At 44.9% G+C, this 18763-nt stretch overlaps 1 protein-coding gene across 22 annotated transcripts in view; it reads left to right on the top strand.

The window, feature by feature from the left end:
- Nucleotides 1-18763, top strand: part of ptprfb (protein tyrosine phosphatase receptor type Fb) — a 155898-nt gene that overhangs the window by 64446 nt on the left and 72689 nt on the right. For 12 of the 22 annotated variants that reach the window (XM_047806536.1, XM_047806537.1, XM_047806535.1 and 9 more), the window contains exons 3-6: nucleotides 5368-5513; nucleotides 5675-5816; nucleotides 15930-16118; nucleotides 16914-16931. In XM_047806536.1, the coding sequence (XP_047662492.1) occupies nucleotides 5368-5513; nucleotides 5675-5816; nucleotides 15930-16118; nucleotides 16914-16931 (495 nt within the window). The remainder of the gene's footprint in view (nucleotides 1-5367; nucleotides 5514-5674; nucleotides 5817-15929; nucleotides 16119-16913; nucleotides 16932-18763) is intronic. The other 10 variants (XM_047806539.1, XM_047806541.1, XM_047806543.1 and 7 more) reach the window with 1 other exon arrangement.

Consider the following 18763-nt stretch of genomic DNA (forward strand, 5'->3'; position numbering starts at 1 on the left):
CTCCACTGATCACTCTCGCTTAACCTCGGCAAATATTTCCAATCTGCTGATTTCATGCCTCTTTAATTTTTAGCTCTGCCTCGCTGACTACACATTTCCACTCGCTGGCTTTGTCCAGGCTCAGAGTCCGACAGAGTTTGGCTCGTTCTAGTCAGTCGGACCGTGACGTTCAGTTCGCCCTTGACCAGAAGGTTGCTTTGTTACCTGTGGCTTTCTTGTAGAACATCTACCTGAGTGTATTATTTATACTTTATATTTCATCCTGATGTACATAAGGCTAAGCTAGAGCAGCACTTACGTATCGATTTGAGAAAGTAGAGTAGAGTAAAACGAATAAATATAAGAAGACAGAAATATACCTCGGGGTCCTGACAGAACAGCGAGTCTTCTCAATCCAGTTTCGACAGCTTTCAATACCTTCAACATCCGTAAACTCCTCGTCATCGACGTTTAATATTTTAGCTGAGATCAAAAGGTATATTTAATCAAGCTCAATATGTGGCCTGTGTGTGTATATATATATCTATACATACCGTATGGATCGGTGTTTCTTAGCCCTGTAACAGGTAGCGCTACATTAGCACGGCTAATATCACAAAAATATTCATTTAAACATTTTAAACAATTTAGCGATGCTTCAGTATGTTTGTGAGACGTGGCGTGTAGGATTCCTGAACGAAAGAAACAGACCACGACACCTAAAATACGTGAGAAAAACTATACACTATAAACGTCAGTATCAGTTTGCAGCATGACATGATCTAGCGCTCCAGGGTCCTAGTGCCTGTTGAAGTTTTACCTCAGAAATGAACGTTTGTTCATATGAAAACCCTACGACTTCACCAACACCGCCGGCTGTGAGAACGCGAGGCGGCTCGGTCCAGCCTACGACTTTCATAACCAGTTTGTTTGGATTCGAGCTTGGATTCATTCCAGTACACCAAGTTCCCTCTTCAGGGGTTGATGTTCTGGCAGATTCTCTAAGACTTCAGGAGCTAATGAAAAAACCCACACACAGGTACCGTATCTCTGCTGGAGTTCTCGACTCGGAATGTCAAGTCATGTCCGTTTTTTTTTTTTTTTAAATCTGACTTCATCTAGTCCTATAGGTTGTGATGAAATATCAAGCCTGTGGGATTACAGCAGGGATGCGTGGCGTGAGCGGGATCGTCGAGGAGCTAGTGCGCAACTGTGTAGGACTCGAACCGATAACTGTACGGCTTCAGTGAAGATTAGTGCTGAGTGAAGTATAGGAGTTGAAGGAGGTGGTGGTGGGGGTGGTGGGTGACTGCCTCATTAGTGCACTGACAGCGTGAGCTTTTAAGGTCTAGGGTTACTTTATGCTCCGAGGAGCTTTGATGGGGTCAGGGGTCAGTGGAGACAGGAGAAAATCCACATCCTGACCTCCCAGATGGTCTGCAGGCTGATGGGCCCCTTATAAACGCACAAAAGCCACAGGTGCAGGAACAGGTGACCCAACACACATCTGCATTCATGTCCTACACACATCTCTACTCAGTGGCGTGTGAGCTAAACCGTGCATGTGCAGATCCCAAAAAGACACGGAATCTGCCGGAGAACAGAAAGAACCAGAGCGAGAGCTGCTTCTGCGGAAACTAGTCGCTCGGGTCAATGTGAGGAGAGCATGTGGGATCGATACCCAAACCAGAGAGACACCCATTTGTTTCCATTAATAATATATTACCAGGTTTCTTTTTTTTTCTTTCTTTTTTACCCCTTCGCTGGTGCACTTAGCGGAAATGTGTCTGACGATCCGATGCTAGCGGCCGCCATCCTTTTAGCCCGACGCTTCCATTAATGTAATTCTGCCCCATTTCCAAGGCTTTTGCTTCCAATTAATGTCACATTATCTTGCCTAATCAGCTCAATTACAATATTTTTCTCAATTCCGTGGCCCGATATCAACTTGTTAAATGGATCCCGCTTAATATTTGTATGAAAATCTTGGCAGGAAAAGTGTCGTGTTACCGCTCGGGGAACATTAACGGCACTTTTCTCGATTTTTTTTGTTTTGTATTATCTTGGGTCCATTATGTGCATAAACAGAGGGAGAGAGAGAGCGAATAAACAGGCCGATAAACAGGGAAAAAAGAGAAACGCTTCTCTGGTTGTGATCTCGGAGCGAGGCGGCTGTCGAGCATGTAGCTTTCCGGGACGGGTGAATTATTTAACAGAATGGCGTAGAACATAAACTGGGAATGCAGTTACGCTCGTCCGCTGTGCCGACAGTGAAGAGCGATACAGTAATAACCTCCAGGATTTCCGCTCCACCGATGAAAGAGAGCGCTGTATCGCCGTAACAGACGTTTTTGACATTTTTGCTTTCTTGTTATCAACCAGGATGGTAATAAAAGTTCCCTTTTAGTTTACTGACACAAAGCTGTGAAGACAGCAAATGGTCTGTGATGTCGGCAACACTGTTGTACCGCTTATCCGTCTTATAGCGTTAAGATGGTAAATTATGCAAAGGAGATCTCTCTTGTATCTGAAGGAGCATCAAGTAGCCCTGCAACAGATCGACTGCCTTCGGTTCCTGACGTCATTCCTGATACGATTACGGTATCTTCGGGCTTTGCTGATCGGCGTCCACGTCTTTGACACAAATCAAGAGTAAATACCGTTACTCCGGCTGATGGGAGCGAACGCACCCCTCACCCAGCCGTCCGCCAGCAGAAAATCACTTACCGAAAGCATTAGCGCCGTGTTTGCTCATGCATCTTTGACGAGTCTGATGAAGAAAAAAGCGAGCTTCCTGCTAATCGAGGCGAGTCGTATCGTATGACCCGTGCGCAGGGAGGTTTAGCGTTACTTTAGGCTTTACACAGTGCCCCTGGTGGGATTTTCAAAGACGTGAATCACCATCTTCGGTTTCTAGCCTCGACTCGATATCAGATCAAAGAGGCAGAGAGAGGAGGAATCATCTGGGGAAAGAACCGTTAGCTCAGTATTACACCTCTGGTGACCAAACAGGTGTGGGATCCACGTCGTAAGGGTTGGAAACTTTTAACAAAGTCACGCCGGAGGAAGCGACCGGATCTTTCCTGGTCTCTTTTAGAGGGAAAACCAATGTAGGAGTTTCCTCCTTGTATCATCTCAGTGGTTCCTGATTTCCCATGAGCCCATGAGGGACGTCAGACGCACCATCAGATTCTTCGCTATCCTGTCCTGGTTTCTCTGCTGTTGTGAGCCTGATGTCTTGGTGCAAACTCCAGCCCGGTCGAGGTCAGAGGTCACCTTAGAGGACGGCATTGTGCACAGATTAGCGTCGCGCGGTTAAGATGTGTTTTCATGATTCCTTAAAGAGCTCCTTCTTCCGCGAGGACTTCACTGATCCGTTCATCCTCCCATTCGGCTTAACGAGCTTAACGAGCCTCGGCCTTTGAGGCCTGCTGATTAGGTTTAAATAAAAAAACAGCATGTTGGAGAGGGGGTGGTGGTGGAGGTGGAGTTTGATGAGTACAGAGACACATGTGGAGTGAAAGGCATGCTGGGAGAATGAGTCTGTAGCCGCGGCGGCACGGTGCGGACGGACATACAGATAAAAGTGCGGTCCTGCTCACTTCCTGGGGAACTAATATCGTAAATGTCATTTAAATGTCAGTGTGACCGGCGGTCCGCAGGGTCACGGGGGGCTTGAGTCGAAAGAACAGACCTACAAATGTGGCGACAGCTCGGTCTCCTTACTCACAGCTCTACAGTCAACCTCACGTCCTACAACAAGGTCATGCCACTGGATCAGATCTGCCGATGATTTAACGCACGCCGTCCGGCTGCTAGTCTCCATCGCGCGGCTCTTCATATAGACACTACGTTATGTTAACTAGCTATCGATTTTGTTCCCTTTGCCGCGGTGCCTGCGACCTTTTATTAGAGATACATAAAAGCAGAAGGGCACGGCCGTTTCTCTCAGCGCCGACGTCAGGAGGTTCGGGACGAGCTTCCGATAGCCGCTTACTTTCTACACATTTATCATACAGACCGCGTGAAGTCGAGTCTTCTTTTTATACAAGCTGCTAACATTCAGATATAAAGTTACGGCTTTCCCTCTGACGCCGTAAATAAGCTTCTTACAAAACAATTCACGATATCACTAAATAACACTTAATAATCCGGTAAAGCAGAGCGTCTGCCGTACAATCCCTGTCAGTCAGCTGTTACTATAGCAACGGTAATGTATTAGACACATATAGAAACACTTCTGACCAATCAGAATTCAGCAGCGCCGAGGTGGAAAATGAAATGCGTTCTGACGCCTGAAATGAAGTTCCAGGAGGTGGAAAACGGGGCGTGGCCACAGGAATGCGGAGTACAAACAGCACATCCGTCACTGCGGACTGACGACGTGACACCACAAGACGTGACATTTAAATTATATATATATATACAGAGTGAATAACAACCTGAAAGTCCTGATCTGAATCATAAACGTGATGATAGTCACATGATTCTGGAGACTGTGACATTCTAAAGAGGCCACAATTTGAGGAACAGTGAATTTTAGCTTCTTCTTATTTCCCTTTTTTCCCTTTGTTTATTTTTTGTTTTCTATTTTTTATGTAATTTGGATTATGTCATTTTTTTTTATTTAATTTATAGATGTTTATGTGTATTTCAGTATTTCTCTTCCTACTTCTGCTTGTTTTCCTGCTTTATATTTTCACGTCATCTTTCTAAAAGGTTTTTTTTTTCTTTTTACATTTTTCAAATTTAATTAATTTTTTTATCATATATATGATTTTGGTCACTTGACCAACGTGTGTGAAAATCGCTCCACAAATAGTTTGCAGTAAATAGTTTTTTTTGTGTGTGTGTGTGTGTATGTGTGTGTGTGTGTGTGTGTGTGTGTGTGTGTGTGTGTGTGTGTGTGTGTGTGTGTGTGTGACTAATAATTGTCAGTGAAAGTGCATCATGAAGATAGCAAAACCTACGTGTGTATCTTGCGTCACCTGTACAGACATCGCTGTGAAACCTGTTTTTGTGTGTGTGTGTGTGTGTGTGTGTATGTGTGTGTGTGTGTGTGTGTGTTTGTGTGTGTGTTTGAATAGACATGTTATAGCTTGATCTGGACCAAAAATATGTGGAAAACAAAACCTGTTTAGACACACCAACACACACACACACACACACACACACACACACACACACACACACACACACACACACTCACACACACTCACACACACACACAAACACATACACACACATACACACACACACACACACATATACATACACACACACACATAAACACACGCATAAAAGCTAAATAAATATCTTTCTTTATTGCTCGCTCTCTCTCTCTCTCTCTCTCTCTCTCTCTCTCTCTCTCTCTCTCCTTTTTTCCAGGTTTGCCGAGTTTCGTCAAGACTCCAGAGGACCAGACGGGGATTTCAGGGGGCGTGGCCTCTTTCGTATGCCAGGCGGTCGGAGAACCCAAACCTCGTATCACATGGATGAAAAAGGGGAAGAAAGTCAGCTCTCAGCGCTTTGAGGTAACCGTGTGTGTGTGCGTGTGTGTGTGTATGTGTGTGTGCGTGTGTGTGTGCGTGTATGTGTGTGTGTGTGTGTGTGCGTGTGTGTATGTATGTGTTTGTATGTATGTGTGTGTGGACAATGACTCAGCTCTCTGTGTTTGCTTCCCTCCGTCTCCCAGGTGATTGAGTTTGATGATGGCTCGGGCTCCGTCCTGCGTATTCAGCCCCTGCGCACACACCGAGACGAAGCCATCTACGAGTGTACAGCCACCAGCAGTGTTGGAGAAATCAACACCAGCGCCAAACTCACCGTGCTGGAAGGTACCATGAGCTTCTCTTCTTCTCTCCTCCTCTCCGTACAACTCGTCTAACCTCCTCAGTGTGGTCAGGGGTGTGGTCAGGTGTGTGGTCAGGGGTGTGGTCAGGGGTGTGGTCAGGGGTGTGGTCAGGGGTGTGGTCAGGTGTGTGGTTATGTAAATCATGCTATCATGACATCAGCGTGTCTTCTGAGGGAATTTCTGATTCTGATCAGATTCTCAAGTTGCTGTTAAAAATGATGCTAAAGCGCTGTTGAGTTCTGCATTCTGATTGGTCAGAATGTTTTATAAACACACACATAAACGTTCACACTAACGTTCACACTAACGTTCACACTAACGTTCACATCGGACATCAGAATGTTTTATAAACACACACACACACATAAACGTAACACACATAACACACACACACACACACACACATAAACGTTCACCAACTCAGAAGTGGTGCATTGGCTCTGACATTTCTGATCCTTAATTTATGACCCATACATGAAAGAGTTGAGTGCAAAAGTTTGTGCCCCATCCAGAGCCAATGGCAATATAATTCAGAGATGATTTAAAGTAAAAAAGGTGTGAACACAAAGACACACAAAGACAAATAACTTCACAAACTTCACATCTGCTATTCCTCCATACTGGAAGTCAGCATTAAGGTTTATTACTCTGAAGCCTGGAGGATCCAGCAGTGCACTTCACAACCCGAGTGTCAGGAAAAAGGAAAGTCAGTCGTCTCTCAGCAAGTCTTCTGCTCGGCCGTGAGTCACTTCGTCTGTCTTTCTGAAAGCTTCTCGTCCTGCTGTCAAGTCGCGTTGGCATCGGCGTCATCACTTCCGTGCGGGTTAAAACTCCCAGCAGGTTCCAGGTGAAAACATTACACTTAATTCAGCTCCTGATGGCATCAGTGCCAGGTTTCTGCTCCTCAATGCGCTGTTCTGCGGAGGCGAGAGATGAAAAAGAGAAAGAAAAAAAAAACCTGGCTTGTGTAAAGTAACGACGGCTCCGTGCTCACGGCAGGACCCCCGTATGCATCTACCAGCTATTAGACCAGCGACACATCAAGCATCGAGTCAAATGTGATGGTGATTAGAGGTAAAAATTGACTCTGCCTGTGACATTTGATGACAGAAGCTAAAAGCAGAGGTGCTCCCACCAAAGATGATCTAATTTTATGCTCATCGCTGCAGCACAGCATCGAACAAAGCGGGGCTTTGATCACGCCGGAGCTCCACGTCGCCCATTTCTCCTGGTGAAACTCACAAACAGCACAGATGCTCAGAAATAATGGAAAAATGGAGCCGAGAGAATTTCCTTCTCATCTTCTCTTTCTTCCTCCGTCCTGTTCCGCCAGAGGTTCTTCATTTTCCCTTCATCAGCTTCAGCATTATGGACATCTAACAGATCTAAGACGTATGTCAGGTCTTTATAAATTGGATATTATACTATCGAGTGACCTTCTGATGTTGGATTGGGAGTCAAACCCAAAGTTCTGGACCTGACGGGTCACAAAGCAAATGTTTATTAGGATAAAAACAATTCTACACAATTAATTGTGCATCCTGAAGGTGACCTAACGTCTAAGGAGGAGAAGTGCCGCTGCCGTGATATCTGATGACAAGATTTCGGTTCCTGCTTTCTTATTTTTTTCCTCGTGGCCGTGATGTTACTGGATATGAAAGCTCAATACCGACATTTGAAGTCCTGGCGTTGTCACGGCTACGGTCCTGCCCGGCGTGACGGATGAACGATCCTGTCTCATCACCTGGGCAGACAAAAACAGTCTCGCTTTTTCTCACAGGCTCCCCACAGTTCCCTGAGGGAGTTTGCATGAGCGATTGTACTGTGGAAATTTCCTGTCATTACTCGCCATTCCGGTTTTTTATTCCGTGGCAGAGTTTCCTACTCACGAAGCTGTGACTAACATCTGAATCGTCCGTCTGTCAAAGTTTGACACACAAACCGGTGGCATAATCGATTACGCATTACACACAGGATGTAATTTGAAAGATTTCAGCCTGTACTGAGTGGCAGTAAAAGAAATTACGGAGCACAGGATTACACGAGTGCGATATATATATATATATACTCCATACATCACAGCCTTTCAGTTGACTCGGGGGCAACAAGCGACTGCAACATAATACGAGTCATAAATATTTCAGGAAACCGCGAGTAAGTACAACGGCTCCGCTTTGTAAATGGTGCTCAGATCACACGTTAAGCCTGAGAAGAATGAACACACATTACACTTTCATTCCACTCCCAATGAGGCTTTTGTATATGTTCCCTTCACTTCCCCTTAAGTGACAATACACCCTCCATGTTTATTGAACGAATGACCTGGAGAATCCTTTCCGCCGGAAGCTAGCGCACATCCCTGCATTCATTTTCTCACGCAATAAACAAATCATTCCTCCGCCCTTCTACAGGTGTGGTCTCCAACCGCCTCTACGTCTCCAGCCAATGGTGTGTGTCACAAGTTTAATTTCTCCCACCATCTGCTGGCTCGGCGCCCGGTGCCGTAGATCATCGGCGTTTTGACAGATACAAACTGCGTCTGTCGAGAGAAGCCTCTCCCAAGGACTTGTGCAATATGGATGGGTGGAATCACAGCCTGTACTCGCTTTCTGAACCACAGTCATCTTCAAGGACTTTGGAGAAAGATTATATACACTGGAGCTGGACCAAAATAAGAAGGTTTGGAGGAGGATCTAATGTAATTACCCTTGGGGGAAATTTTTCAACAACAGGAACTGAAGATAAAAATCCTTTGGTTGTTGAAATGTGAAAGCGTTTGAATCACGACTGCTGAAGCTTTCAGGCACCCGAGACCCTTGAAGGGTAAGGTCCTTGAAGGGTAAAGTCCTTGAAGGGTAAAGTCCTTGAAGGGTAAAGTCCTTGCCCCTGGACTCTTGGTAACACCAGGACTATCAGAACCCCTCTCTGATTTGGAAATCCACTGAACAAGGCAGTGTTTCTATAATCGACTGCAGACACTTGATCAAGCCAACCAGTCAAAAAGTAAACTAGTCTGACAGAATAGTTGTTCTGGTACCTTACCATCAACCCCCAAGCCAGTTTTACCTTTTACCCCATCAGTTCTCCCACCCAGTACCACCAGTTCTCTCGATTTTCTTTTCAAACAACATTCAAAAGAAAAAAAAAAACAACAAAGAGACCCAAACCTACCTGAAGGCTCTTGTTGAACCCTGCTCTACCCCACGCTTCCCCTGAAGCCGCTATGGATTTGGACGTCTGCCATATGTAATTATCCTTAAGTACATATCCTTTACCTTTTTGAGACAAAGCAACATACTCAGATAAAGAGCCGGAAGTCAAAGGGTTCATAACATCGCTTAAGGCCTCACCAGAGTCTCTCACAGTCCTGGGATTTTAACCACTATGGAAGCATCAGTCTTTGGTAATTGGTTAAATATCAACGACAGGGATGGAAGATTAACGTTAAAGCACTGTCGAGTCCTGGATGGAGGATTGTGATTGGTCAGAAAGGGTTTGAACAGATTTCTTTTCATTCAGAACTGATAGCGTCAGGGATTAAATGATCCACCTGAAACTGTACAGTCTATCAAATATGATCCTTCATTAGAGATAAAAAAAAAACGGCCTTCAGGCTTCTTAAAACGTTAATGAGTGAAGGCTGTCAGAAGCAGGCCTCGAGCTAATTTGCCCTAGGAGACTGTAAAATCATTTATAAAGGTCAGAACGTACAACACAACAGAAGGAAAGCACACGGGAATCGCGCTGAGCTGTTTAGTTTAATCGCTCTAGACGGAGGCTGCTTTAATGTGTCTGGGAAAGGTGATGAGAATCGAGACACATGGCAGCCTGTGTTAATTAAATCCCCCTCGCCCCGGTTCGGGTGACAGGTCTTACTTATGCTTTCACTCGCAGAGAAATGAACAACCCACAGATCAAACAAATCCATCTCTGCAGCGAGGCAGATAGCGTTTAGGCCTTAATAAAAGAGAGCTGTCGTTGTTGACTAGAGCAAACAAATTCCACACAGATAAATGCATGAATGTCAACAAAATCCCGCTCTTTTTCTGTCGTCATGTGTACCAGCACTGAAAAAAAAGGCAGTCGGAAATCTTCTCGTTGTGTCGGAGATCCTACAGAGCGACGATGTCACTCCTTGTGTCTTAATGACGCCACTGTTATGCCATGATGCCGGTGAAATCTGTGTCTTTGTGGAGACCTGATGGGCGTGGCTTCCTGGATTATCAGCTCGATGGGTCCAGGGGTGACCGTGTAGGAACTTGATCATGAAACCTTCCGATTCCAGTCCGTGAGCGTTATTTTCAAGAATGTGGAGTTTCCTAGGAAGTCGTGGCCTAATGGTTAGAGAGTCTACCTAAGGGTATGGGTTCAAGTCTCAGGCCGGGCTGAATGAGGTGCCCTTGAGCAGGGCACCGACAATTCTGAGTACGGAACACCGTACTTAGCCGTGTGTCACATCACGAGTAGGTGATGTAGCGTAAACCATTGTGCAGCTAGCTAGCAGTCGGCATGAGAAACAGCTGGAATCAACAAATGTGCAATGCTATCTCTTCTGTAAATAATACGTCAAGTCGAACCCCAACGTCCTGAGCAAGAAGAATAACAAAATGGAGGCAAACGGCATGACAACACATTTATAATCCCACCGAAGCTCAGCTTCTCTATGCAGAACAGTCGATCCTGAAAGAGCCTGAAAAAGATCGACGCGAGTATTTGCTTCGTTAAATGGAACCGATTTTTTTTGTACGTGCAAGTCAGATAGCTTAACAGTGCTCTGAGGATTTAGCGATTTTCCACAGATTTGTGTTTCTAACGGCGTCTGTAGACGATCTCACTTTGTCTTAAAGTCCATTACGGCGAGCAGAAATGTTATTTTGTTTATCGGCGCTCCTAACGGCTCCGGCGTCGGCTCCGTACCGTCGTCCGTGGCGGCGTAAATAAAGGCCGTGTTCCTGTGGCAGGGCCGTACATCACGCCGGAGAGACGGGGGAAGTTGGAGGGCGGATATGAAAGAGAGATAGCGAGCGGGAGGTGAGGGAGAACAGACACCGCCGGCCGCTATTGATTAAGTGCCTGTCAGCCGGGGGACTGAAGCTGAATATTTTGCCCGGCGAGAAAAAGTGTATTATTTTAAAGGTCACGGCTTGCATTACACCTCTTTCCTCCGCAGCCGAGTCGGATAAACAGCATGTTTCTGGAGCGCAGCCAGGACGAGCGCACCGCCTCCATCAGGCTCTCGGCTCCTACGCTTTTTTATTTACTCTTTACTGAAGCGTGATGATGTGGAAAAAGAGCAGCAGGCCAAGGAGCTCGAGCAACAAGCCAGCAATTTACACTCGTTTCTCTCTTATTTACTCGCATATTTTATTCAGCTCGGTTTTTATTCACTGCTCAGCAGAAATCCTTTAATAAACCCGTAATTTCCTCCAGGCTTAATAACGTCCTGATAGATTTTAGGCGGGAAAATGAAAATTATTTGCTCTGCATGTATTTTCTTTTTTTTCTTTCTTTCTTTTTTAAGCACACTAGCGTCGTGTACATATAAGCGGGAAAAAAGAAGAAACAGGGTTTAGACGTCGTCTCTGTGACACGTCAGCGTCTGAGTGTGTATCCTGAGTGTGTATCCTGAGTGTGTATCCTGAGTGTGTATCCTGAGTGTGTATCCTGAGTGTGTATCTGTAGTGTGTATCCTGAGTGTGTATCCTGAGTGTGTATCCTGAGTGTGTATCCTGAGTGTGTATCCTGAGTGTGTATCTGTAGTGTGTATCCTGAGTGTGTATCCTGAGTGTGTATCCTGAGTGTGTATCCTGAGTGTGTATCTGTAGTGTGTATCTGTAGTGTGTATCCTGAGTGTGTATCCTGAGTGTGTATCCTGAGTGTGTATCCTGAGTGTGTATCTGTAGTGTGTATCCTGAGTGTGTATCCTGAGTGTGTATCCTGAGTGTGTATCTGTAGTGTGTATCCTGAGTGTGTATCCTGAGTGTGTATCCTGAGTGTGTATCCTGAGTGTGTATCCTGAGTGTGTATCTGTAGTGTGTATCCTGAGTGTGTATCCTGAGTGTGTATCCTGAGTGTGTATCCTGAGTGTGTATCCTGAGTGTGTATCTGTAGTGTGTATCCTGTGTGTGTATCCTGAGTGTGTATCCTGAGTGTGTATCCTGAGTGTGTATCTGTAGTGTGTATCCTGTGTGTGTATCCTGTGCGTGTATCCTGTGCGTGTATCCGTAGCGTGTATCCGTAGCGTGTATCCGTAGCGTGTATCCGTAGCGTGTATCCGTAGCGTGTATCCGTAGCGTGTATCCGTAGCGTGTATCCGTAGCGTGTATCCGTAGCGTGTATCCGTAGCGTGTATCTGTAGCGTGTATCCGTAGCGTGTATCCGTAGCGTGTATCCGTAGCGTGTATCCGTAGCGTGTATCCGTAGCGTGTATCCGTAGCGTGTATCCTGAGCTGCTACGCTGTGTGTAGATGGAGAGCGATTTGGTACAGCAGGGTTCTGATTAGACTCGTCGTCCTGCCTGCTAGGCTGCACTCAGCTCAGTAATTGGAGCTGGCGGGAGGTTGCAGCCTTAGCTCTCATTTTTTCTTTTTATCCCACTGCCATATCCACACACACACATACACACACACACACACACACACACACACACACACACACACACACACACACACACAGTACATTTTTTAAAACCCTGCAGTGCTTCCCTACCTGTAATAAAGTGTAAGACGCTGCATGAGTTTAAAGCAGCTCTGTTCTGTAGTCAGTCATCATCCCGCTGCATCCTGCTGTAACACAACACACTGTTTATCTGTGGCTCGGCGATTAGAGGACAAAATATTACGCTAATCATTTATTTATCGATTAAAGTCCGATGTTTCTTTATAACTAAAATATAAAATAATGATATAACTATTTGTTAAAACCATAGATATTTTATTCTCACAGTATTGATCGATTGATGTAAAGGTCAACAAGACGCAGGCGGGTTTTAATTTCCACACTTTATATAATAAAAGTCCTCTTCGTGACCTCTTGCGGTTCCTCTGACCTGGAACAACAAATTCGATTCTTTCTCTTACTCCGGTTTGTTTTGTCGGATTTTTGTTCGAGCGATCGTTTAAACGTTTTCTATAAATGTTTTTTTTTTTTTAATGATATTTGTACTAATTTTAGCAGAAATTGCAGCAGCTGCTAAAGAAGGTTTAGAGGAAGCTGCCTTTAGTTATTAATCGAGTCATAAACAGCTAGCTAGGGAGTAGAGTCTATACCGACTCGGTTTTGTTTAACCACGCGTTTTGTTTAACCACCTAACCGACGTCGGGCTACAAAGTCCACCGAAAGTCTACTTCAGGATCTAGTGACAGAATTATGGGATTGTTTCCTTCAGAAATTCCTCGTTACCTCGGCAACCGGCTACTGAAAGGAGCAGAGGAAGCGAATGAATATTGTGCTTTGTTATGTAAGCGATCGATCATCAGAGTCGGTCTGAAGGAGTCTGTTTACAGACGATCGCCACTTTCTTTCGTGCGCGACATGTTCTGCTTTTAGCTTTTTACCGTCGGCGTCTTTATCGGACGATTGGACGCCTCATATATCGCACGCAAGCGGTGACTCGTGTAATTTATTGCTTTGCACAGAACAATGTCCCTTTTTTACTTCCAGCTAAGCGATTGCGCCAAGGTTCTGTTCACACCGTCACAGACTCTTTCTTTCTTCCTTTTTTTTTTATTGCTGCCGGCATCGATAAAGCCGAGCTGCTCCTGGCTCGCTTCCATATTCAGACAGATAACACGATCCTGTAGGAAGCCTACGAGGGCTTATCACTCTTCTGATCCCTCATTAAAAATACTGTCTTTACACCACTACACACTGAATTTCCTTTTGGAAGCGAAATTTAATTAGGTGGCTTTGTGTGTCGTATTGTGGCTCCGGTCCCTGCTGCGGGCCACTGCCTCGCCTCGCCTCTGGCTTTCTACCAGACGTGAGACGACCTCTTGTCAGGAAAAGGACGTGACTTCTTTGTTTAAAAATCTCTAAAACATCAGCGGAGTTTAACCCTGTAAAGTCAGCACTATTCTGAGCGTCGGTTGTCAGTTGGCGTCTGACCTGCTTAATATGTAAATAATGTTCTTAACCGAGGCACCGGATTTGCATAAAACCATGAAACTTGTCAGTCAGCATCATGTGGTTGTGCCAGTACAAACAGGACCCCGGCGTTGTGTTGTACTGTTGGTGTTGGTGATGGTGTTAAGTGCTGGATTCTGATTGGTCAGCAGCTCTGACCGTCACGTCACGCAGCTTGACTTTTTCACAAGTCTTTAATTTCAGTTCAGTTTATTTGTAATGCGCTTTTAACGAGTCCCGTTGTCTCAAAGCAGGTTTACAGAAATATAAAAACAGAAACAAAATTGTAAAGTTTACATTTAAGTTATTATTTATCTCTAACATCAAGTCTGTGGGGGGACACAGTGGCTTAGTGTTTAGCACGTTCGCCTCACACCTCCAGGGTCGGGGGTTCGATTCCTGCCTCCGCCTTGTGTGTGTGGAGTTTGCATGTTCTCCCCGTGCCTCGGGGGTTTCCTCCGGGTACTCCGGTTTCCTCCCCCGGTCCAAAGACATGCATGGTAGGTTGATTGGCATCTCTGGAAAATTGTCCATAGTGTGTGAGTGTGTGAGTGAATGAGAGTGTGTGTGTGCCCTGTGATGGGTTGGCACTCCGTCCAGGGTGTATCCTGCCTCGATGCCCGATGACGCCTGAGATAGGCACAGGCTCCCCGTGACCCGAGAAGTTCAGATAAGCGGTAGGAAATGAATGAATGAATGAATGAATGAATGAATGAATGAATGAATGAACACACAAAGGAAGCCTCGGTCGAGCTGCAGATGCAGACTGCACCGTGAGTAGAAGGATTACGCCACATCTACTTCCTGCCAAACACACACCTCGGGGTCAGAAGGTGAGGCGTGAGACTCGGCTGTGTGACTCGTCAGACTCGTTTCAGATGAGCTGTCAGGTGAGGACGCAAGACCGAAAGGACGCAAGTCTGTACCTGCGTCTGTCAGGTCATTTCAAACCGTGTAAAAGAGTGTGTGAGTTTAAGAGGAAAAAAACATGTGTCTGAACTCATCCCGTCATTTTGTTCAGAAGAGTCACGTCTCACCTGAGCTGCACTGAGCTGCACTGAGCTGCACTGAGCTGCACTGAGCTGCACTGAGCTGCACTGAGCCTCGGGTCTGACACACGGCCGAAGGACCACAGCTTATGTTACAGGTCCAGAAAACAAACTGCAAATAAAATATTTTAATCTTATTTTAGATCTGGATCTGTTCTCCTCAGGATCTGTTAGTGATGCGTCGGATTCAGAAAGAAGGAGCAAAGAGGACAAAAAACACCTTCACTTTCCATTCATTTACTCACGTGGACAAAAAGACCAGAGAGACAATAAGAGAGGGAGAGACGGAGAGACAGAGAGAGAGACAGAGAGAGAGAGACTGAAAGAGAGAGACACAAATAAAGACACAAAGAGAGAGAGACACAGGGAAAGAGATGGATAGAGACTGAGAGAGTGAGACTGAAAGAGAGAGTCACAAATAAAGACACTAAGAGAGAGAGACAGAGAGAGAGAGAGAATGAGAGAGAGAGACAGAAAGAGAGACACAGATAGAGACTGAGAGAGAGACACAAAGAAAGACACAAAGAGAGACAGAGAGAGAGACACACATAGAGAGACAGAGAGAGAGACAAAGAGAGAGACTGAGACAGACAGAGAGAGAGACTGAAAGAGAGACACAAAGAGAGACAGAGATAGAGACTGAATAAGAGAGAGACACACATAGAGAGACAGAGAGAGAGACACACACAGAGAGAGACACACACAGAGAGAGAGACAGAGCGATCAGTGGTGAAAGAGTGTGAGGTTTCAGTATAAAGTGGTGATTATTCAGGTGTGTTTTTTCCCCAGTGTGAACTGAATCTGTCTCTGATCTGGATCAGTTTCCTGGTGGAGGAGACGTGAGAGATTGGGTTTGTAATTCGTGTGAAATGATTCCACTTCAGACAGATTTCACCCTCTGTATATTTGTCCTGTATTTACAGAGAATCAGATCCCTCTGGGTTTCCCGAGTATAGACATGGGTCCTCAGCTCAAAGTGGTGGAGCGAACACGGACGGCTACGATGCTCTGCGCCGCTAGCGGAAACCCCGATCCGGAAATTTCCTGGTTTAAAGATTTCCTTCCTGTTGACATCAACAGCAGCAACGGACGGATAAAGCAGCTTCGCTCAGGTATGGTTTACAACCAGTTTTATTTTATTAGTCACAGATAAAATCCCTTCGTGTGCGAACGTCTCAAAGTCCAAAATGTCCAATTAAATATAGATTTTTTTTTATTTCTCTCAGAAAAAGAAATTGAGCAGAAAACAAAAGATAATAAATAAATAAATAAATCAGTGGAAACAACAACACAAAAAATCAATCGAAACTTTATTACAAATTAAATGTGTGTTAAAAAACAATAAAAACCTGAATTTATGAAACAATATAAATAATTTACAGAAACAGTGGGACAATAAATTTATTTACCTCAAAACAATCAGACTGGTTGTTTAGTGGGCGGGGCTGAGTGGGCGGGGCATGTTTTCCTGTTGATTTGTATTACGAGCACTTTCAATATTCGATTAAAATTTCTTTTCTTTCGAATCTTTTCTTTCTCTCTCTCTCCCTCTCTCTCTCTCTCTCTCTCTCCCTCTCTCCCACTCTCCCCCCCCCTCCCTCTCTCCCTCTCTCTCCCTCTCTCTCCCTCTCTCTTCCCTCTCTCTTCCCTCCCCCCCCTCTCTCCCTCTCCCTCTCCTCTCTCTCTCTCTCTCTCTCTCTCTCTCTCTCTCTCCCCCTCACTCTCTCTCTCCCCCCTCTCTCCCTCTCTCTCTCTCCCTCTCTCTCTCTCTCCCTCTCTCTCCCTCTCTCTCTCTCCCTCTCTCTCCCCCTCTCTCCCTCTCTCCCACTCTCCCCCCCCCTCTCTCTCTCTCTCTCTCTCTCTAACACTTCTGTTTCTGATCTTGTTTTGCGTTGCGTTCCTCTCAGGTGGCTCACCGATCCGAGGTAAGCTAACGGACCGACGGATATCGGATGTGTAAAAACATTGTGTTTCTTCACTCCTCCGTATCGTTTCATCTCCACTTCCATCCTCACGTTTGCTGCGATTTGAACCACAAGGAACAAAACGCAGCACAACAAAACTCTCATTCTGCAACTCTGTCGTGAAAAATCAACAATGATCTTTTTTATTTATTATATTTATTTTTATTTTTTTTTATAACATATACACTTTTAAACAACAATTTTGCGTAATTTTTTTGTTTCAGAAAATTTGTCCGGAAAAAAAAGGATAGGATTTTTTTTTTTTTTGCGAATTAGAAGCAATTTTTCAGTACCGCTGATTAGTTCTCGGCTCAAACGCAGTAAATCCGCAAACAAATGATTGACTTCACAGTAAATTCCTCAGAACTTCACACCGATTCGAAACTTTCTATTTGTTTACCAGATGACTTTATTTCCATTAACAAAAAAATGCTCTAAAATCTATTTTTAATAAAAGAGTTTTATGAAAAACAAGTTTTATTTCGAACATGTATTTGTCACAAATTTGTTACGTCACTTATTGATTATAAAAACGTTGATAGGCCACGCCCACAAGCGACAACCCTGCTAGCATGAGCGAGGGATTAGCAATGCGGCGGTCGATTATAACCAGATATTTAATCCTGTTTTATTTGTTTCTGATTTGCTTTTTAAAAGAACAAATAAATACGAGACGTCGTTACTGACGTGAGGCTGCAAACAGAGGAGACGCGTGGAAGCGTTTGTTCAGCTGTTCCGCCGTGTCGTATTCGCGTGTGCGTGCGAGTCTCGGTGTGTTTATTTTTAATCTTGGCTGAACAACACGACAGTAACGTAGCCTCGGGACACAGCGATGAGCTCATTTAATTAAACACACGTCTGAAAGCCAAGCAGGTGAACAGGTGGATCTTTCACACACCTCACACTGTGGTGCTGTTGTTCTGACGACAGTCTGGTTGTTACCATGGTGTCTGAGTGAAGTCATGTCATCTACACCAAAAGTCACCATCTCCCATTTCCACATTAACGGCATGCGTCCACTTCCTGTGTCTCAGCACCGACGACTCTGTACGCGTTCATTCACGTCCCACTGTCTGGTTTCTGTCTGTCCACCGGGACGTGGTTGTGTTTACGTCTCCTTCACTTAGGAACGTTTCCTGCTTTATTATTATTTATTATTTACATATGTAACCTTTATTTATATGTAAATCACAGAGCAGCCAATCGGGACGCGGGTCGACGTATAAACGATACATTATCTATTATTATTCAATAAGGATAAGAATAAATCGCCATGGAAACGGCATTCAGGTCAGCTGAGCTGTGTTTTATTTGAAGTTTCGCGTTCGATAAAAAAAACAAAACACTCATCGGTAATTCTAATCTAATTCTAAAGGTTAATTGGGACGGTGTGTAAAGCCACTCATTACGCACTCGTGTGCACTTCAAAAACCTTCAGAAAGATCAGAGACCGCCGGCGACCGGTGCCTTGTTTTTCCCCCGAGCTGATTGTCAAGCGTTCTTCACCTCCGTTCGTCTGCGCCAACATTCAAATCCGATAACGTTCCATCTTTATTTATTTCATTACAAATCACTCAGTGCTATAAAATAAACATATCATTAAACAACCAACAAGGAGGAGGAGCAGCGACTGTCGTGTAACCATAGAAACGATACCGTATTAGAAGAAGAGTGGTGATGAAGTAATAGAATTCAGGAAGGAAGGAAGGAATAAAAGGAGGAGAAAGTTGTTTATTTTGTAGTTGTCCTGTCTGTAGGGCGGTGACATCACCGTCCAGCTCTCGGGCGAGCGA

Source organism: Tachysurus fulvidraco, chromosome 22 (assembly GCF_022655615.1).
Source record: "Tachysurus fulvidraco isolate hzauxx_2018 chromosome 22, HZAU_PFXX_2.0, whole genome shotgun sequence".
Taxonomy (NCBI): domain Eukaryota; kingdom Metazoa; phylum Chordata; class Actinopteri; order Siluriformes; family Bagridae; genus Tachysurus; species Tachysurus fulvidraco.